The sequence below is a fragment of the Haliotis asinina genome, chromosome 5, assembly GCF_037392515.1.
Source record: "Haliotis asinina isolate JCU_RB_2024 chromosome 5, JCU_Hal_asi_v2, whole genome shotgun sequence".
NCBI lineage: Eukaryota > Metazoa > Mollusca > Gastropoda > Lepetellida > Haliotidae > Haliotis > Haliotis asinina.
In genome coordinates, this window is record NC_090284.1 from 3450216 (window position 1) to 3474077 (window position 23862).

General features: G+C 44.0%; 1 protein-coding gene across 1 annotated transcript in view; it reads left to right on the top strand.

Annotated features, from left to right (window-relative positions):
• Positions 1-23862, top strand: part of LOC137283606 (short transient receptor potential channel 7-like) — a 93041-nt gene that overhangs the window by 9362 nt on the left and 59817 nt on the right. The window contains exon 2 of the mRNA XM_067815198.1: positions 22988-23641. Within this exon, the coding sequence (XP_067671299.1) occupies positions 22988-23641 (654 nt within the window). The remainder of the gene's footprint in view (positions 1-22987; positions 23642-23862) is intronic.

Below are 23862 nucleotides of genomic sequence, written 5' to 3' on the forward strand. Positions count from 1 at the left end.
TGTGAAACAATGCATGCTTTATCTACCAGACAGAGCATGTGACTGTGTTTCTGTGAAACAATGCATGCTTTATCTGTCAGACAGAGCATGTGACTGTGTTTCTGTGAAACAATGCATGCTTTATCTACTAGACAGAACATGTGACTGTGATTCTGTGAGACACTACATGCTTTATCTATTAGACAGAACATGTAAGTGTGTTTCTGGACTCTGCAACTTCAGCTTAAACGCATTGCGTAATCTCATTTTGTTGAAATAGTTTTGAAAAACAAAACCTTGAGATAATTGCTTTCGTATCCTTCCCTCTGCACATACATTGGACTTCAGGCATATTGGCTGCAACATGGCATTTGTATGAAACCTAGCACGCAGCTGACGGAAATCCTTTCTTATCTTGTAAAACCTGTCTAATGGCCTCTGTTTTGCAAGTTGCCCAAGTTGTCTACATACGTGCCATGTATACAGAACTTCTTCACTTAGCTTGCAAACCAGTGTATGTGTCGCCACCCTCTGATAGAACTCATCACGTGGCGTGGCGTGGCGTGGCGTGGCGTGGCGTGGCGTGGCGTGGCGTGGCGTGGCGTGGTTTCAGGTAATTTGTGCCCTCACATCAAATAACATCAGACAAGAATAAAGTCAGCAATGTAAATTAACCAGTTAGCCTTACAATTTAGGTTATTGTGTAAAACTGTAAATAGGCACAATTTCGTTTCTGAAAACAGATTCAGGAAAAACAGACCAGGCTGAAAGGATAATTAAAATGGTTTAAACGTCAATGCACAATCCATGGATATATTAGTCTTCTATTATACAACTAATTTCCCATATGTCGACACGGAGTCTAATGCAGCCAACCAAATGTCCCTCCTGAAATATGATGGCGCCAACAACTGTTATGAGGGAGAGTGTGCCGTCTTCCTCAAGTATTGCATTTCTTAAATGTGTGATATGGTTCTTGCCTGAGCCTTCAAGCCACACATTTTGAGAACGAACATGACAGACCAACATAAAGAAGACAAACAGGGAGACCCAAATGTACGGGACAAAGGTAGCTCATGTAGAGGACAGAGAGACCTACATGGAGAGGACAGACATGGCAGGTCCACTTGTACAGGACAAACAGAGAGACCTACATGGAGAGGACAAACGTGGCAGGTCCACCTTTAGAGGACAAACAGAGAGACCTACATGGAGAGGACAAACGTGGCAGGTCCACTTTTAGAGGACAAACAGAGAGACCTACATGGAGAGGACAAACGTGGCAGGTCCACCTTTACAGGACAAACAGAGAGACCTACATGGAGAGGACAAACGTGGCAGTTCCACCTTTACAGGACAAACAGAGAGACCTACATGGAGAGGACAAACGTGGCAGGTCCACTTTTAGAGGACAAACAGAGAGACCTACATGGAGAGGACAAACGTGGCAGGTCCACCTTTAGAGGACAAACAGAGAGACCTACATGGAGAGGACAAACGTGGCAGGTCCACCTTTAGAGGACAAACAGAGAGACCTACATGGAGAGGACCAACGTGGCAGGTCCACCTTTAGAGGACAAACAGAGAGACCTACATGGAGAGGACAAACGTGGCAGTTCCACCTTTACAGGACAAACAGAGAGACCTACATGGAGAGGACAAACGTGGCAGGTCCACCTTTACAGGACAAACAGAGAGACCTACATGGAGAGGACAAACGTGGCAGGTCCACTTTTAGAGGACAAACCGAGAGACCTACATGGAGAGGACAAACGTGGCAGGTCCACCTTTACAGGACAAACAGAGAGACCTACATGGAGAGGACAAACGTAGCAGGTCCACTTTTAGAGGACAAACCGAGAGACCTACATGGAGAGGACAAACGTGGCAGGTCCACTTTTAGAGGACAAACAGAGAGACCTACATGCAGAGGACAAACGTGGCAGGTCCACCTCTACAGGACAAACAGAGAGACCTACATGGAGAGGACAAACGTGGCAGGTCCACCGTTAGAGGACAAACAGAGAGACCTACATGGAGAGGACAAACGTGGCAGTTCCACCTTTACAGGACAAACAGAGAGACCTACATGGAGAGGACAAACGTGGCAGGTCCACCTTTACAGGACAAACAGAGAGACCTACATGGAGAGGACAAACGTGGCAGGTCCACTTTTAGAGGACAAACAGAGAGACCTACATGGAGAGGACAAACGTGGCAGTTCCACCTTTGCAGGAAAACAGAGAGACCTACATGGAGAGGACAAACGTAGCAGGTCCACCTTTACAGGACAAACAGAGAGACCTACATGGAGAGGACAAACGTGGCAGGTCCACCTTTAGAGGACAAACAGAGAGACCTATATGGAGAGGACAAACGTGGCAGGTCCACTTTTAGAGGACAAACAGAGAGACCTACATGGAGAGGACAAACGTAGCAGGTCCACTTTTAGAGGACAAACCGAGAGACCTACATGGAGAGGACAAACGTGGCAGGTCCACTTTTAGAGGACAAACCGAGAGACCTACATGCAGAGGACAAACGTGGCAGGTCCACCTTTACAGGACAAACAGAGAGACCTACATGGAGAGGACAAACGTGGCAGGTCCACCGTTAGAGGAGAAACAGAGAGACCTACATGGAGAGGACAAACGTGGCAGGTCCACCTTTACAGGACAAACAGAGAGACCTACATGGAGAGGACAAACGTGGCAGGTCCACCTTTAGAGGACAAACAGAGAGACCTACATGGAGAGGACAAACGTGGCAGGTCCACCTTTAGAGGACAAACAGAGAGACCTACATGGAGAGGACAAACGTGGCAGGTCCAATTTTAGAGGACAAACAGAGAGACCTACATGGAGAGGACAAACGTAGCAGGTCCACTTTTAGAGGACAAACCGAGAGACCTACATGGAGAGGACAAACGTGGCAGGTCCACTTTTAGAGGACAAACAGAGAGACCTACATGCAGAGGACAAACGTGGCAGGTCCACCTTTACAGGACAAACAGAGAGACCTACATGGAGAGGACAAACGTGGCAGGTCCACCTTTAGAGGACAAACAGAGAGACCTACATGGAGAGGACAAACGTGGCAGGTCCACCGTTAGAGGACAAACAGAGAGACCTACATGGAGAGGACAAACGTGGCAGGTCCACCTTTAGAGGACAAACAGAGAGACCTACATGGAGAGGACAAACGTGGCAGGTCCACTTTTAGAGGACAAACAGAGAGACCTACATGGAGAGGACAAACGTGGCAGTTCCACCTTTACAGGACAAACAGAGAGACCTACATGGAGAGGACAAACGTGGCAGGTCCACCTTTACAGGACAAACAGAGAGACCTACATGGAGAGGACAAACGTGGCAGGTCCACCTTTAGAGGACAAACAGAGAGACCTACATGGAGAGGACAAACGTGGCAGGTCCACTTTTAGAGGACAAACAGAGAGACCTACATGGAGAGGACAAACGTGGCAGGTCCACCTTTAGAGGACAAACAGAGAGACCTACATGGAGAGGACAAACGTGGCAGGTCCACTTGTAGAGGACAAACAGAGAGACCTACATGGAGAGGACAAACGTGGCAGGTCCACCTTTAGAGGACAAACAGAGAGACCTACATGGAGAGGACAAACGTGGCAGGTCCACCGTTAGAGGACAAACAGAGAGACCTACATGGAGAGGACAAACGTGGCAGGTCCACCGTTAGAGGACAAACAGAGAGACCTATATGGAGAGGACAAACGTAGCAGGTCCACTTTTAGAGGACAAACAGAGAGACCTACATGGAGAGGACAAACGTGGCAGGTCCACTTTTAGAGGACAAACAGAGAGACCTACATGGAGAGGACAAACGTGGCAGGTCCACTTTTAGAGGAGAAACAGAGAGACCTACACGGAGAGGAAAACCATGGCGGATGCACATGTAGAGGACCAACAGAGAGACCCACATGTAGATGGGAAACAGAGAGAGCATGAAAATGTATGAAAATATGATTCCATTGTATATTCGTCCCTTCTAAACTATAATGTTCCATATTAACCTTGAAGTATAAATCTATCGGTGCACACCAGTCAGTCGTCGAATATCTGCACAAGGTGTCATCGGTGGTTTAAAAACACCATTATGTCGGAAGATCAAGCATGTATCCGTCGACAGTATTTGTTTCTAGATCAAATAAGGTCTTTGAAAAGAATTCTACCTCCAGCACAACCCATCTCGACCCATCCCCCAACATTCCAAAACCCTTGTAACACATCATCTGACCACGGGGACATTACAAAAGCGCCCTTGTCAAACACAAAGATATAGCTTTTCGGTGCCAGTGCTAAAATGAATGGTATCGGGAATCTACCATCTACTGAAGATACATTACATATACTGGCGTTTAATATTCCCCTCCGATACGCAGACAAATGTTTGCCGTTTGATTACTGTCTCTAGACAAGCAGCAGCTTCGCCGCGAGGGCCAAGGTGTTTTAACTGCAGATCGCTACTGTGTGTTCACATGCCGCTGTTGCGTAAAGACCAAAGCAAGTCGGCCCAAGATGTATGAAGCGGGATTCGTGGTATTGTATTTACACAGACTAACAAGTTGCTCGGGTTGTAGAAGCCGCGATGATTTGTCTCCGGCAGTACAGGATCACTTGCTGATTAATAACCATGGGTGGCTGCATCAATACTACAGGATGATGTAGCAAGTCACCCTGTGCCTTGTACCCGGCGTAGTCACATCGACACAACTGAGTGATGTAGCGATTCACTGTGTATCGTGTACCCGACGTGGTCACATCGACACAACAGGGTGATGTAGCAAGTGACTGTGTACAGTGCACCTGGTGTGGTCACATCGACACAACAGGGTGATGTACCAAGTGACTGTGTACCGTGTACCTGGTGTGGTCACATCGACACAACAGGGTGATGTAGCCAGTCACTGTGTACAGTGCACCTGGTGTGGTCACATCGACACAACAGGGTGATGTACCAAGTGACTGTGTACCGTGTACCTGGTGTGGTCACATCGACACAACAGGGCGATTTAGCAAGTAACTGTGTACCGTGTACCTAGTGTGGTCACATCGACACAACAGGGCGATGAAGCCAGTGACTGTGTATAGTGCACCTGGTGTGGTCACATCGACACAACAGCATGTCACTGTGTACTCGATGTCGTAAATTGCATACAACCGGGTAGTGAACTGCTTGTTTCCAAGTAAGCGGTCAACGGTCAACGGTCAAGAAAAGTTGCCGGCCTACCCTCTGGCAGCATGTAAGTGTAACATCCCTATAGTCAACATTTTAGACAAGTAAACCGTATAGATTCCACTTGCTCCAAAGGGGTTTGAAAGTATTTTTAAACAGGATTACAAGCCGATTACCGATGACGTACCCTAAAGAAGTACACATACTGGATTCCATAAATGGTTGCCAGCACTCTACAGAGCTAATACAGATTGATTCCGCATACTTATACAGACTCACTATGTCAATAGATGACTACATTTCACAAACTAACAATTCTGATATCTCAACAGCTTCCAAAGTCGATGTTCCAAAACCGTATAGATTCTACTTTCATTGTTATTGGAGTTTGGGCTTAACGCATAATATCCTGGAACATGAATGGATGTGAGTTAGTTTACAGATTGTCTATTTTTGAGCGTGATCAAGTGGACGGAATGAGCTCTGTGAGGTCTAGACACGCTGTCAGCAATGTCCGGGGTACTTTACATAGATTATGGTACACTGACGATTGGATGTAGTATAACGCGGCCTACAATGACAGAACACTGTAGGCAGCAGACCACTTCTTACATATGCCGCGGAACATGGTCCCCTACAATGTAGGAAGTACAGCTCAAAATGTAGGATACAGCTGAAGCTGAACATGATTTAAAATGTAGGAAGTCAAACACTAGCTACAAAAGGCATCAGAAGCGGGCCTATATTGGCCTGAAATAGGCCTATTACAATTTACAGTTGCGTTTAAGCAACAGAATACGGTCTTCACTGACAGAAGTATAAAGCAGAACACAGCCTACAATGACAGAAGTAGAAAGAAGAACCCACATGCTACAATGACAGAAGTGCAATGGAGAACACAACCTACAATAACAGAAGTATAACGCAGAACACAATCTACCATAACAGACGTAGACAGGAGAACACACAGCCTACACTAGCAAAGGTAGAAAAGAGAACACACAGCCTACACTAACACAAGTACAAGGTGAAAACAGCCTATTCTGACAGAGGTACAAAGGAGAACACTCAGCCTACACTGACAGAAGTATAAAGCGGAACACAACCGGCACTGACAGAAGTGCAAAGTAAAACACAGCCTACAGTGACAGAAGTATAAAGCAGAACACAGCCTGCAATAACAGAAGTATATAGCGGAACAGAGCCTACACTGACAAAAGTATAAAGCAGAACACAATCTACACTGACAGTTGTACAAAGGAGAACACAGCCTACACTAACAGAAATCTGACACAGAACAAACTGACTACAATGACAGAAGTGCAAAGGAAAACAGTCTACACAACACAGCCTACACTGACAGAAGTATGAAGCAGACCTCATAGCCTACACTAACAGAAATTTGAAACAGAACACACTGCCTACAATGACAGGATTTGAAAGGAGAACATACAACCTACTTTAACAGAGGTATAAAACAGAGCACACTACCTACAATGACATAAGTACAAAGGAGAACACTGCCTACAATGGGGATAATATAAAGGTGAACACAGCCTACAATCGCTTACGTAAGTAGCAGAACACAGACTACAATGGCGGAAGTAGGTAAGAGAACACAGCCAACAACGACCAACACAATAAGCAAAACACAACCTACAATGGCATCAAATAACGAACACTGACAAATGTATGTATCCCAACAAAGCAACATGGCTGCTACTGGCCTATCGGGCTCTGCCACACCTATCACAATAATCAGGAAAGGTTTGTATTTCAAACCGTCTAAACTAATATCTTCTGACATCCTGATGTATTGATGCCGTCTATAACCTTAAGGTGTAGCCTTATACAACAATATTATGCAGATAGCACAACTGGAGGAGAAGGATAAATCATAGCAAACTGCGGATAACGCCACGAGATCCGCGTCCGACACGCCCGTCTGTCTGCACTCACTCCGTACAGCGTGTCAGGCTCGGCGACAGCGCACTTTCGCTGCATGAGTCAATCAAATCGCCTTCTGTCCTGTAATAACTTGCAAATGAGCAAAACCGAATCTGTGTCTAACCGTAATGGTTTAAGCACCAAGGCAAGGTTGCTTTGGCTCCCAGTATTAATGTCTGATTTCTTGCTGCTATTGACGACCTTCCTCATTAAACAAAGCTGGCGTGATGTATGAGCTGTGACACAGGCAGTTAATAGTTAAAAGACTGTGTTAAGGAAACCCACAGCCATATGGGAGTATCCTTTAACGATATGTCGATGGGATCTGTGTGTATTCATATGAATGGAAATAGATATCTTTCAGCCTTCAAAGGCGGTTTATTTAGACATATGAGCGATGGCTTATTTTATCGGGACTATTAGACAACTGAATGGTCGTAGATAATGTCAGTTAAAAAGAGCCAAACATTTGCATCGTAATTTGGTTTTAAGGAATTTTTAAATTGTACATATGGTGTGCAGTTTTGGCCAGTTGTTTGAACATGTTTGAGTCATAACGACAATAGAAACACCAAGAAAAAACAACTCACGATTCAGCTTGCTTAAAAGGTAACGTCTCTGGTAAGAGGCTATGGAAGGAAGTATGTGTTCTGTCAGACATAATTGTATTCTAGGCCATGACGCCGAATTACTGAATAAACATCTATCTGTCAATGGAGGCAAGTAAGATGTAAGTCAGTAGAACATTTTCGGGTCCGTGTCTCCTTTGTGGCAGTGTCTCAATTAATATTATTTTTCATTTGTACGAGACGATATGTATTTATTAAACCAGACATTTGTATAGCGCCAATATCCAGTTCGCCACTTCAACTCCTCAAGACTTTTCCCCCGATCATTGGATGTCCATCACAACTGCACATCGTATTTTCAATCTCAGCTCCCTTTGGAACATGCAGCTCTTGCAGCCTACTACTCTCACCGAGTTAATGTGGCCGTCTCATCCTAACGAGGCTCCCATTCACAGCTGGGTGGACTGGGACACACAGTCACAGTACTTTCTTTGACCATGTTTACTGCACGTTGCTGTACCCGCAACTAGGTGTTTGCACGTATTCGTGTGGCCACTATCTGGTCATCTACCAACGGATTCGTGGGTTCTTTTAAGTGCACAGGGTTGTGCACTGCACACTATGGCTTGTGACAACACTGAAAGAGTCTGTACACAAAGTTGACTCCAAGGTTTCTTACACCCGATCACAGGTGGACTGAATCCCGTCACCTCCAAGCTCGCTGGATTACTAGTTTGGCACCTTAGACAGCTCTCCAAACTGGTCCCCAGCTCTCCCAACGCGCCCCCGTCAGACATGACACTAAATATCTCAACCCAAACTGGAAATGACCAAAATACCATGGAGCAATGGAGAATAATACCCACCACCTGTCTGTGGAAAATACGGATATATAACTCAGATCAGAACTGCCATCGACTGGTCTTTTCTCAAATGTCAAAATGAAGGTTGTTTGTATTTTCACTCATTTCATTTTAACCTCCTAATGCCCAAACTGCAGCTCCCCCTGTTCGGTCCGATCCCCCGGGTAATACATATTCAAAGTTATGCAAATAACGGCAAGTGAGCGGCAAACCCAGCAGTTTGTGGCGTCCCTCTTGCACAGGGTTATACTCATTTAATCGTCTACAATTTCCCACGCAAAATTACTGGGTAACGATATTATATTAAAACTGAAAGAAAATGCATTTTTCAAAAGCTACAAGTCGGAGTACAACTATGCTCCCTCCATATGCTAAACGGGACAAAACCAAAGCTCATTTCGCTGCCGTCTACGGACAACACATTGACACTGCTAAATGACGTCTCTGCCTACCGTACAGACCATTGTCCGACATTATGGCCTAGATGCCTGTACGTGGTTGTTGCTGATCGTCCTGTGATGCCGACTGGATGGATTTGGTCGGAGGCAGTTGAGCGCTGGCCTTGTCTATAATGCACAGCGATTACCTGCTTAACGCTGATTTATTCCGTCAAATTTAGCGTAATGCGATTAGCATTCACGTTGTAACGTGATAGAAGGGGAATTATTCTGTAAAAACGTCTCTCTATTTTGTGTTGATGAAATGTACTTCCTACAAGATGAGATCGGAACACAATGGTGCGGAGGTTCCAGGTGCTGTTCTTGCCTCGGCCCGGATACATAATCAGCATCCAAAGACACAATCAGGACGCCAAATGTCACTGATTTGGGCTATTTTCAGCCCGGCGTCTGTACGGAGGTCGATAATCAAACCTCTGTTCCTAACTAGGTTTGAGAGAGAATGCTTCATAATGGAGATTAGCTTCATGCTGTAATCCTCAAATAATGTTATCTCAAACTGTCAATAATTCAATAATATATAAGTACAGAATGGTCTGAGAGAGAATGTAAAACTAAAATAATTTTCCTGGGTCAAGACTCTCAGCCTTTGCTCTATAACGGTACCACAGGCCAGATCAGAATCTTAAACCTAAGCTGTTTTGTGTGATATACAGATTTTCTGCAGAATGGTGTCTTCGGTCGTTAGAGAATCGGACAGTGTTCTGTACAAAGCAAATATTTTGTCCGTAACTCTCTGATAACGTTTAACCATATCGCAGAGCCTTATTTCCATACTGATGTGCGCTACACACGTTACAATGAGTGCTTGGACCAATCATCTTTTCAGATCTCTCATTCATTCCCAGCATTCCCAGTTACTTCCTTTACTGTGACGTCATCAGTCAAGGGGCACTACTTTATAGTGATGCGCTTATATTTTGCTCAGAGATCTGAAAAGACCAATATTTGCTGCTGACACAATAGTTTCGCTATAACAGTGTTACTGAGAATTATTTAGCACTCCACCGAACCACCTTGTCCCATGTAATAGGTGAACGTAGTTAATAATTAGCGGCAGTAAGCAGCGCTGGTCCACCAATCCTGCAGACATCAGTTTGCACCGGTTGATTGTCCTCGGCTACATTTCCTCGATTTCCGATGTAGCTAGAGAATAGAACTGTACTGGATTCTGTTGCAAGACGAGTGCATTGCCCGTACCTGACCGTGTGACCCTGTCGTCCGGTACGGATACTGATGGTACATAAAGGCGAACTGCATGGCAGGGTCCGCCCCACAAAGTGAGCATAGCGAGAAGGTGATCTTAGCTACAACGCACATCAGTCTTACGGTTCTCGTTATGCTACGGTCTCTTTGTGGAACTGCAAACGAAATGATGAAAGGCTGCACGACTACCTTAAATCTAATGGACAGCATGTGCAACAACATAGCGTCAAGGTGGTCTGCAACTACATAGCGTCAAGGTGGTCTGCAACTACATAGCGTCAAGGTGATCTGCAACTACATAGCGTCAAGGTGGTCTGCAACTACATAGCGTCAAGGTGGTCTGCAACTACATAGCGTCAAGGTGATCTGCAACTACATAGCGTCAGGGTGATCTGCAACTACATAGCGTCAGGGTGGTCTGCAACTACATAGCGTCAAGGTGGTCTGCAACTACATAGCGTCAAGGTGGTCTGCAACTACATAGCGTCAAGGTGGTCTGCAACTACATAGCGTCAGGGTGGTCTGCAACTACATAGCGTCAAGGTGGTCTGCAACTACATTGCGTCAAGGTGGTCTGGGGCTACATATGCGACTATATGACTTTACGGTGGTCACCTTACAACTACATAACGGGGCGCATGTGCAAATACAAAACGTCAAGTTATTCTAATGGGGTGCATGTGCAACCACATAACGCGGTGGTGGTCTGATGGGGAGCAGGTGCGACTACATAACGTAGTTGTCTAAGGGGGCACATGCTACATAACATCATGGTGATCTAATGGGGTGCATGTACAACTAGATAACATCATGATGGTCTAAAGAGGAACATGTGCAACTATATAACGTCATGGTGGTCTAACCTTAGGCAAGTGAATTTGTCCAAAATTGCTTCTGTTCACCCAGCCCAAAATGAGTACCCGATGGAATAAGTCGTGTAACCACTAAACTTCTAGCGCCCTAACAGGCTGCTTGGGCTAATCGGAGTAATAATAATCAGATTTGTTTGGACGCTTCCAGCATGCACTGTGCATGGAATAATGCGCATGGTAAATGGATTAGCATTATTGTGTACAGCTACGTAACATAATGTAGTCTAATGGGGTGCAAGTGCAGCTCAATAATGTCGTGATGGTCTAATGGGGAACATGTGCAACTACATAACGTCATGTGGTCTAATGGGAACATGTGCAACTATATAACGGTATGGTGGTCTAACGGGGTGCATGTGCAACTACACAACGTCATGATGATCGAATGGGGTGCATATGCAGCTACATGCCGTCATGGTGGTCTAATGGGAAGCATGTGCAACTATATAACGTCATGATGATCGAATGGGGTGTGTGTGCAACTACGATTCCCAATCCCGTCCCCTCAGACAAACACCTAAACCCCGCGTACCCTCAACGTCAGCTCCATTGAGTGATCACTGATGGTCTGCGCAAGATGATCCCATGAGTGGTAAAGGTTTCTGCAGAATATTCACATGTACTAATACTCAGAGTAGATAAGTATGTTTTTTAATATGTCTTACGTATAACACATTTAATTTCTGATGATTTAAACCCAATTATCTGACACGGACTGTCCAACCAGGGTTTACTGAAACGGGAACAGCACGGCAAACACTGTGATCACTGATTCAAATGTCGGCTCTCCCTCATCACTCTTGGGCGAAACCAACATACCTCATCACTGCATGTTATGAAATAAAGGCACAAATTGGTATAACAAGTTATTCTCCTTCGCTGATGTACTTCAGGCAATCAACCGGATACCCTTGAGCAGTTTCGTAACTTATTCTCTCTACATTTCGTCCGACTATTTCGTATAATTATCGATGTTTGAGTCTGATACAGTGCCCGCTTGTACGAATAACAGCGTCCCGTTGTCCGCCCCTCCAAGGCAGTAGGCCTTCTCCATGGGTAGCCTGTAGATACAGCAGGAAACAGAAGTATGCAATAAAAGTTTGGGTGTTTGTGTGAGAGGGGACCATATCTCCCTAATTTTAATGACCCCAGTCCTATTAAGAGGGGGATATGGTTTTGTTTCCCCTACGGATATCTTGGTGGCCAGAGTTACGATACCACCAGCTACATCTCGATAACTTCCCAACTCAGGATTAGATCCACATTACGCTAATATCCTGCCTACTGATCTGATAACGCAAACCGACAGTTAAACCGGCAGGCTTAGCATCTTTAAATCAGTACCGACCATCATACAATTTCCCGGTCCAATGCTCACAGCGACCCACTACTACCTGCGTTGCACGAAGCTTCTCGGCCAGTCTGAACTCAGTCACACTGGCGGGCGGAGTGATTGATCCGAATGACGGAGATTGATTCAAGCAATTACATTTATTACATGAATACTTTGCTGTATCTCGACAGATAGAAACAAACGCAATTTGTAGTCATTTCATGATTGTTATTTGTGTTGTCATTCATGTGAATAATGAATAGTATATGACAAAGGTGGCTGTCTGTCGTTAACAGCCATATCTGGCATGTGTACAGAAACCTCCACCGAAATCTGAAGAAAGAATTCAAAGAATTGTTCAGATGTTTGCGCCTTCTGTATATAAATTGTCCTACCTACGACAGAAGAACAGTGCATGTGATCCCAATATCGCACGTAGCAAGTACTATAGTGTCAATGTTTCACTTAACAGGTACACAGGAGTGTAGTGTCAATATCTGTCAATATCTGACTTAGCAGGGACTGTAGAGTCAATGACTCACTTAGCAGAGACTATAGTGTCAATACCCTACTTAGTGAGTACTCTAGTGGCAATATATCACTTAGCAAGGACAGTAGTGTCACGTAGCTTGAACTATACTGTCAATATCTCACTTAACACGTACTATAGTGTCAATATCTCACTCAAGAGGTACTATAGTGTTAATATCTGACATAGCACGGACTATAGTGTCAATATCTCATTTAGCTGAAACTATAGTGTCACTATCTCATTTAGCTGGAACTATAGTGTTAATATCTCACTTCGCAGGTACTCTAGTGGTAATACCTCACCTAGTAGGTACTACACAGTAAATATCTCACTTAGCATGTACTGTAGTGTCAATATCTTACTTACCAGGTACTCTGGAGCACATATTTGATTTAACACCTATCCAAGGGTTTGTATATCACTTAGCAGGTATTCTAGTGCCAATATCTTACTTACCAGGTACTCTGGAGTACATATTTGATTTAACACCTACCCAAGGGTTTATATATCACTTAGCAGGTATTCCAGTGCCAATATCTTACTTACCAGGTACTCTGGAGTACATATTTGATTTAACACCTACCCAAGGGTTTATATCTCACTTAGCAGGTATTCCAGTGCCAATATCTTACTTACCAGGTACTCTGGAGTACATATTTGATTTAACACCTACCCAAGGGTTTATATCTCACTTAGCAGGTATTCCAGTGCCAATATCTTACTTACCAGGTACTCTGGAGTACATATTTGATTTAACACCTACCCAAGGGTTTATATATCACTTAGCAGGTATTCTAGTGCCAATATCTTACTTACCAGGTACTCTGGAGTACATATTTGATTTAACACCTACCCAAGGGTTTATATATCACTTAGCAGGTATTCTAGTGCCAATATCTTACTTACCAGGTACTCTGGAGTACATATTTGATTTAACACCTACCCAAGGGTTTATATCTCACTTAGCAGGTATTCTAGTGCCAATATCTCATTTGGAAGTTACTATAGAGTCAATATCTCACTGTAATTTTAATATCTTATTTAGCACGTGCAATAGCGTCATAATGTCACCTAACATGCACTAAAGTGTCAATATCTCACTGTAATTTTAATATCTTATTTAGCACGTGCAATAGCGTCATAATGTCACCTAACATGCACTAAAGTGTCAATATCTCACTGTAATTTTAACATCTTATTTAGCACGTGCAATAGCGTCATAATCTCACCTAACATGCACTAAATTGTCAATATCTCACTGTAATTTTAACATCTTATTTAGCACGTGCAATAGCGTCATAATCTCACCTAACATGCACTAAAGTGTCAATATCTCACTTAGTAAGCATTGTAGTACTAATCGCGCTTGACAAGCAGACACACAGACTGACGGACACGTGACAGAAAGACAAACTTTTGTTCATATCTTTAGCCAACAGTATAAACATAAGTTTTATGTGAGGAGTTCATAACACCTCGTAATTTTCAATTAACTTAATAACATGTATTTTCTTTCCAATGACCACCCGTAACAAATTCTTGCATTAGATTCTTTCTGAAGCAACAAATGACTGCCATTCCCAGCAATATCGACATTGTAATGATCTTCGTTGCTACGAAAACGTTAATACCTGTACATAAAGCTCTCTATTATTGTTTGTGATTTACAGTCAAAATATCATGATGGCTTTGGAAATAACGTTGTTTACAGTTGAAAACAATTCCCTATTGCATGCTACCGTAGCAATGCTCGCATAATCTAAACCCTAACTTAATAACAGTTCTCGTGTCGACGAAGTTCATTTAACATTCTAACCTATTTAAGTTCAGCTATTATAGCTGCGTTTTAGATACCCTGCATCCGGTTGTTGACGTAGCCGAATGTAAACTGATGTATCTCTGGATTTGAAGTGAGTGAGTGAGTGCATTTACTTTTGCGCCACCTCCTCAGCAATGTCACAACGGGGGACATCATCGAAAGACTTCACACATTGTATCCATGTGCGGACTCGAACCTCACAAAGGACTCGTAAACTAGGAAGGCATTTTAGAATGGGAGAGGGACGGCAGACGAACAAAATAATTTGAAAATTATATGATAATGTTTTCAATGGTATAACGTTTATGGTAGTTTGGTTCTCGTACTAGCGGCATAATGACTAAACAGGTACGATAGCACGTCTCATGTAGCATAACATCCTGCCCAGTCATCTCACTCTCATGTCATTTAGTCCTGTTGTCAAGTTAAAGATGTTGTACTGTTCTAATGGGGAAAAAGCATGCGATATAACCCTACATTCTCACCAGTGTGTAAGTTACTTCAGTTTACGCCGCAAAATTCCAGCTGTATGGCGATGGTCTGTAAATACTCGAGTGTGGACCAGACAATCCAGTGATCAGCAGTATGACTATCGATCTGCGCAAGTGGGAACGATGACATTTGTCAACCAAGTCAGCGAGTCTGACCAGCCGATCCACTTAGTCGCCTCTGACGATAAGCATAGTCACAGTTTTGGGCATGCATGGGTTGCTGAAGACCTATTCTACCCCTGATCTTCCCACTAGCAGGGATTATAACTCTAATATCACTACTAACAAGTACTATAGTTCCAATAACTCTGTAAAGTATTACCAGTAACGATCCGAGGTGATGTTAGTGGGTGATGATACGCGATGACACGGTAAGCCATGCACACTGACAACCGCGGTTGTCTCTCAAACCACGTGATGGATGACGTCACTCTCGTCTCCCTCGCTCCGTTGCACCAATTGCATCGGATTTTCAGAATTTGCAACATGAAAGGTTTTGCCGGAAATTGGTTTAAGAAGCGCCGTATATCTATGAGGGCGTTCAATAGCTGTGTGTGGTATCAAGTCTATTAATTCCGGAGTTGACTGAAACCCCCAGTGATGCTTGTCAGATTTATCTACAAGCCGCTACGTAGATTCTCAAACACTGGCCAGTTAAAACGCTAGGGTGTGTCAGATGACGTAATAGCTGACGCTTGGTGCGTGATCTTAACTATATGTATTTAAAAGAGGCGAGAGAACCAACACTTGGTTCAGAATGACTTTACAGTTAAAGAAAGACAGTTGATGGTTTAGTCTGTGCTGTGATGTGTGGACGTTGTTGTCGCTAACGCGTTGATTGTGTAAACATACACACATCCACAATCTATGCTGGTTTAGTATAGGGCCAGTTGTACAAACTGAAGACAGCAGTCAAACAGAACTGACGTACTGCCTAAATAATATTTGTGTCTGTATATCCATCGAACCCTTCCCATAGGATGGTACGAGTTGTCGATGACCTCTGGTAACAAGCTGATCTGACTCTACCCGACACCCGTATGTATCTAGCACGACATCAGTATAACACTGGTTTAACTGTGCTCGACAACGTCTAATGTCAGGCCAGACACTGTATGACTGCTGAATGAACTTTGTGTGGAACCAGTATCATACTGGCGAGGGCACGATACGTGCATCATGATTTGTCGATTGTTAGCTATAATTTTACAATGGTATGACAGCCAAGTATGACATCGAAAATTGCTTCTTTGTGTGATGACTGCGCATTACACCGAAATGGCCATGTGTGACTGGGACATATTTAGCATCGGCATTGACACTTTATCTGTCGCTAATCTTAAACTGATTTGCCACGGAGTTGTCTGTCACTTGTGAAAAACGTTCAACCATTAAACACTGTTCTGTCAGTGACGGGACACGGTCTTGCGTTTCTTGCTATTCACACAGAGAGTGACTGTGACTCCCGACCACGGTCGCCCTTCAGTCTGAGATCTGGATCAAGCAGTCTCAATTCATGCGTCTCCTAATGTATTGCTACACATACCACAAGTCAGGGAATTCAATTCACGTGTTAGAGCAACACGTCGATAAAAGCAAACCGAGCAATCAAGTCTTAATTACCATTCTGGAAATTAGCCAACACAGTCGTTGATAATCCAATTTGTTCACACATTTGTAGATAGGCAGACTTCTTAAGCCTCCGCCACGGTATATATTGACCTGGCACCACATGTCGCTGATTCCTGGCAATAATCTGTGGTATTTCTGCCAAACGTTTGGAAGGTAAATGGTTAGAATTGCAGCTGAAAAATAAGGGAACGGCAGAAATAGAGAGATTTGGTAATGGAAACGAGCGTGGTGTTAAGGTCTCCAGTTGTCATGGTAGCAGTAAGTAGAGATTATAGGAAGATAGTTGAAGTTAGGGGGATGACATTAGTGGTTATGGTTAACTATAAGGAATGACGTTAGTGGTTGTGTTTGACTACATGAAGATGGCGTTACTTGTTGTGTCTAACTATAAGGGTATGACGTTACTGGTTGTGTTTGACTACATGAAGATGGCGTTACTTGTTGTGTCTAACTATAAGGGATGACGTTACTGGTTGTGTTTGACGATAAGGGGGTTGCGGTGCTGGTTGACGATAAGGGGGGTTGTACACGTTGAGGTGTTGTTTGACTATAAGGGGGTTGCGGTGCTGGTTGACGATAAGGGGGGTTGTACACGTTGTGGTGTTGTTTGACTATAAGGGGGTTGCGGTGCTGGTTGACGATAAGGAGGGTTGTACACGTTGTGGTGTTGTTTGACTATAAGGGGGTTGCGGTGTTGGTTGACGATAAGAGGGGTTGTACACGTTGTGGTGTTTTTTAACTATAAGGGGGTTGCGGTGTTGGTTGTTTGGCGACAAGGGGTTTGCGGTGCTAGTTGTTTTACTCTAAGGGGTTTACGGTGTCGGTTTCTCACTTCTTTTCACGTACGGCAGGTCATTTCTACTTGGTATTGATTCATAAGCGCATGATCATGGTCGATACCTTATATTTAGCAGACATATCTCATGATTAAAGTTAAAGGTCGATCGCTTTTATTTATTAACAACAAAGGATGTAGGGACTGATCGTTGCTGAGTGCGCACTTGTTTTACAGCTTTGCTCGTTGGAAGTGGAGTGATGGTTATGTTGGACAACAGGAGTTTTATTTTGCTGATTTCGGTTGGAGTCGATTGATAATGTGTGACAGTCTATAGCAATCAGATAGCCGCGAGAATTAAGAATATTGTTGTGGTGATGGATCTGTGGAAACTGTGATCAGTGTTAATTGCCAGTGCATTTCTGAAGAAATCCTCCCACACCAAGCCAAGATAGCATCTTCGTCATATGCAAACATTCTCAGAGCAGTATAAAGAAAATATTCCAAGTAATTACACATCTCTTGAAATTTCACTTCATATCTTTAAAGACTAGCTAATATTTCACTGCAATTCTTGAAAGATCAGCTTAAAGTCGTTAGAAATTGGATCAGTAATGGGATTTGGTCAGATCAAAGGTAAGGGATGCAGCTAAAGTTCCGCTCTCGTCTTGTTGAGGTTAGAGTGAACAAACCCTGGACTTGATGTACCCTCACTCCATCATCAGGCACCTCTTCTGTCAAATGTTCACCAGTAATGAAACTAAGACCTGCGTCAGCACAACCACGACAGAGATTATACAAGAACATGAGTACACACATCAAGACGATTTAATGGATGAAAAAACGGTATAAAAATAATTCGTATTTGACGTTGGAACACAAGGGTGTGCAGACATGCTATTGTCCTGCCGAACGTGGTTCATGAATTTAAACCAGTCATTGCTAGCTCACTTACATAGAGGTACAGAGATAAAAGAAAGAGGAGGAGGGGTTGGGTGTGGGGCGAGGGGAGGGGGAAAGAGGTGCTGTAGATTGTGTGAGATGGGAGGGATGGCGTCCGGGGAGGGGAGATCTGCCAGTACAGCCCAGTACAAGGACATATTTATTTTTAACTGTATACGGAAAGGCCAATATTGGATGTGACAAAACGTACAGTGTTGCATTCGTATTAGCACGGCCTTCAATGTTCCTCCCCTCACCACTGCCGGCATTTTCATGCTCAGCATTTGCTCCAAACGCTTTCATCCAAGATCAAGTTGCATCGGAATCAAATTAGGGCAAGAAAATTGGGCTTGAAACACGAAGCATTTATTCAAACCAATATGATTTCCACAATAGATCTTACCGCTGTGTCACCGCTACCTAAAAGGGATTGTCAAATGAAAGGGTTGATTCAGTTTCTGTTAATGTGTTTACGGGGTGATTTTTGAATGTCCATTAGTCGCTTCACTTGCTCTCTTCTCGACGGTCAGCCAATCAGAGACGTTGTCAGAAGGCGACCGACAACCAGGCAATCGACCCTATCACCGCAAAACAAAACATCTAACAAATGGAAATTCTTTATTATTTGCTGGTAATCCTGTTTGACATTCCAACCACTGGGCAGTTTGATTCTGTGAAAATAGGAGCAAATATTCATCTTTTCTCAACAAATGTATCAGGCTTCAAATGCGCCAGTTTGGGTTTTTTCCACAAACACGACTGCATATCGAGATGATTGAATAGAGTATTGCGCGTGTTTACGTGCTGATGGCAAATTTGAACAACTTCCATGTTTTCATTTGAAGTCATATTCCGATAAGAGGTTTCAATTTACATGATGTTTCATCTCCTGTGAGTGGAGTGGATGTGTTTGTGTTAACCTTGTATCATCGGAAAGCTGTCGTTGATGTAGTAGTGTTAAAGGTGTATCATAGGAAGGATGTCGTTGCTGTAGTAGTGTTAAAGGTGTATCATAGGAAGGATGTCGTTGATGTAGTCGTGTTAGAGGTGTATCACAGGAAAGCTGTCGTTGATGTAGTAGTGTAAAAGGCGTATCATAGGAAGGCTGTCGTTGATGTAGTCGTGTTAGAGGTTTATCATAGGAAGGCTGTCGTTGATGTAGTCGTGTTAGAGGTGTATCATCGGAAGGCTGTCGTTGATGTAGTAGTGTTAAAGGTGTATCATAGGAAGGCTGTCGTTGATGTAGTCGTGTTAGAGGTGTATCATCGGAAGGCTGTCGTTGATGTAGTAGTGTTAAAGGTGTATCATAGGAAGGCTGTCGTTGATGTAGTCGTGTTAGAGGTGTATCATAGGAAGGCTGTCGTTGATGTAGTCGTGTTAGAGGTGTATCATCGGAAGGCTGTCGTTGATGTAGTAGTGTTAAAGGTGTATCATAGGAAGGCTGTCGTTGATGTAGTCGTGTTAGAGGTGTATCATAGGAAGGCTGTCGTTGATGTAGTCGTGTTAGAGGTGTATCATCGGAAGGCTGTCGTTGATGTAGTAGTGTTAAAGGTGTATCATCGGAAGGCTGTCGTTGATGTAGTAGTGTTAAAGGTGTATCATAGGAAGGCTGTCGTTGATGTAGTCGTGTTAGAGGTGTATCAGAGGAAAGCTGTCGTTGATGTAGTAGTGCTAAAGGCGTATCAAAGGAAGGCTGTCGTTGATGTAGTCGTGTTAGAGGTGTATCATAGGAAGGCTGTCGTTGACGTAGTCGTGTTAGAGGTGTATCATCGGAAGGCTGTCGTTGATGTAGTCGTGTTAGAGGTGTATCACAGGAAAGCTGTCGTTGATGTAGTAGTGTTAAAGGTGTATCATAGGAAGGCTGTCGTTGACGTAGTCGTGTTAGAGGTGTATCAGAGGAAAGCTGTCGTTGATGTAGTAGTGTTAAAGCTGTATCATAGGAAGGCTGTCGTTGATGTAGTCGTGTTAGAGGTGTATCACAGGAAAGCTGTCGTTGATGTAGTAGTGTTAAAGGCGTATCATAGGAAGGCTGTCGTTGATGTAGTCGTGTTAGAGGTGTATCATAGGAAGGCTGTCGTTGACGTAGTCGTGTTAGAGGTGTATCATCGGAAGGCTGTCGTTGATGTAGTAGTGTTAAAGGTGTATCATCGGAAGGCTGTCGTTGATGTAGTAGCGTTAAAGGTGTATCATAAGAAGGCTGTCGTTGATGTAGTAGTGTTAAAGGTATAGCAGAGGAATATTGTCACTGATCAGGTCATTCTTTCTTCCGGGATCCTCGTGTTCTCCTACCTCTTCTTTCGTTTTACCTTTCTTTCTGTTTCTCGCATTCCTTGCTAACAACTGAGCTGTTACCCACTCACGACCTCCTCCTTGAAACGTCACTCATTCTCGCCAAATATGGACATACGATCATAACCACCAGTTCTGCCCCCAATAGCGTTTCATGCCCTTTTCTTTTCCATCCTCTTTCACTTTTATCTTCCCTTCTTTTTCCATCCTTACATATCACCCTCCCTCCAACCTCTGCCTTAACCCTTGATTTCTACCCATTGTCCTCTCTATCACACTGTCCTCTATCATACGACCAATTCCTTCCTTCAGTCGACTCAAGCCACTGTGCTGGATTGACTCATGCCATTGTTTCTCCAATTGCAAGTCTCTCCTCTCCATGAACGCATCCCACAAGCCACTCACCCCAAAGGCATATCTCCAAATATCTCGCTCGCAATAGTTCACTTCTCTTGGGTTCTGTCCCGATTTCCTTACACTTTCAACCATTACTTCGAGCTCATTACTTCGTCACTAGCTTCTCCCACAGTCGCGTCTTGCAACCATGTTCATACTCTACTACAGCGGTCGATGCAGTGCAGCATGAACGGACTCCCTCCGTGACGTTACTCTAATAAGCTTGTAGTGGGATGAAGTGTTCTTTCTCATCATGTCAGAAAAAAAAACACAAAGATCCGAGCGGAGCGTTGGTAAATGAGTTTGAGTTACGTAAGACTTAATGATTTCATATCAAGCTTGGGATGTAAACACATCAAGCGATGTAAGTGTCGTTTACAGGGAGCACGTGGAGACAATTACCCCTGAGTCGAGGGGGAGGGGGGATGTGGCAGGTCGTTAGCAGCATACAGTAATGGACCAGGTTTACTCGCCCATAAAATACCAAACCTTAAAGACAAGAGGCAGATTGCTGGTAAAGCTGATCAACATCTTGCCCCCATCACACCAGGAGAGCGAGGCAAGCAGCCGATTCATCTTCTGTAGTTTAGCGGGAAATTAAATCAAAACCGGGGGAGAGAATATATGACTTTATAGTGTTGTAGCCTTTATATTAAAGCATTTGTCAATATCCGTCAATGAAGTAATATACGAGGGAGAGGGCCAGTAACGGCAATCTCTTCCAAGGTCCTCTGACGTGCGATCGTCTCTCCATCTCGTTATTGAACGTTATTTTATGACTGAAACGGATCACCAAGGTAGCAAATGGCCAGTGATTTGCAATGTAACCGTGTTATCGCGATGCGATGATTGGGTGGCTTCCACGATGTAATGAAACCTATTTAACACACATACTACCTCAACGATGAAGGAGGGGGAAAATCCCAACAATTATAACCCAGAAGAGGTGTTGTGAACTTCATGTTAGTGTTCATGATGTTCTCAGTCTCCAGTCAGTCGACGCGGGGAACATCTCTCGTCGTGGTCTAACTTCCAAGACTTTAATCGCCCGACAACCATAACATTACATGCACGCCCGGTAAAACCAGGTGGCCTAGAGTGACCGGAAGTGCAGCCATATGCTGACCGGAAGTGCGGTTACTGTGAAAGTGACCTGATGCTTGTCGGTCATGTCCAGTTATCTGGCGTCCATCCTGGATTTCAGCAAGTTGTGGCTTCTCTTCAAACCGCTGCTGGAGGCTGGAAGCAACGACGTAAGGCGAAATCGTATTGCCAGAGGAATTATGTGTTATTTATTTAACTGTCCATCGATACTCACCACCGGCATGTTATACACGCATGCTATTACACATCAGATGATGTCAACGTAGCCACTGTTCGTATCAGCTGTTGCATACATTGTTACTAACCACATCAACCACGACCTTGACCTGACCTGTTGACATCCCATTATGTGTCAGGGTCACCTCCGATTAGGACAACGCCTCATCTGACATCATCGCAGACTGTTGGCGCTTACTCAGTGCACGATATCTCACCTTGTGAATCCATGACAATGAGACATATAATTTATAGATTTGCTTGAACTTGTATTTGATCGGTTTCTGTCTTTTGAACATTATCCATCATATATGTGACGTATATTTAGGTGATGTATTCTATTGTTTCAGCTGACGGACGAGGAGCGTGTGTTCCTGAACGCTGCTTACCTTGGTGATGTGGGCATCGTCCGTCAGTCTCTTGAAGAGAGCGGAGAGTCGAATCTCAACGTCAACTGTGTCGACTACATGGGCCGCAATGCCCTCCACCTGGCCATCGACAGCGAAAAGCTGGACGTCATCGAGATCCTCCTTGACAATCTGTCCTTCAACTGCATCGAGGAGGCGCTTCTACACGCCATCAGCAAGGGAGGAACTAAAATTGTCAAGCTTGTCATCGAACATCCGAATTTCATGGCCGGAGAGGATAGGTTGCGGCGACTTGGGGGAGGGGAGGCTTTCTTCAGGACAGAGGAGAAATCTCAGTTCCCCCCTGATATCACCCCCGTTATTTTGGCCGCACATTATAACAACCACGAGATAATTCAGATGTTTCTCTCTCGGAATCATACCATAGAGAAGCCTCATCCTATCTCGTGCAAGTGCAGTGATTGTGTCTCTAAACAGAATTATGATTCGTTAAAAAGGTCAAGGTCACGTTTGAACGCTTACCGTGCGCTAGCAAGTCCAGCATACATGGCGCTGTCCAGCCCTGACCCCATCATGACGACCTTTGAACTACGACAGGAAATGATGAAATTAGCAGAAGTGGAAAAAGAATTCAAGGTAGGTTGGCATGACATGTAGAAAATCATACCATTCCTCTGATGACGTTAATCTCAAAGTTTACTTGTGTGTTTGCATCAAACTGTTATTTCTGTCCTACTCTGCTCATTGACGTATGCTTTACATCAGTCGTCTTGCAAGAGGTGTTCGCAACTGTAAAATAAACAGAAAACACTTTTGTAAAAACACACACATTCATAATACTGAGAGCGTCAACGCTT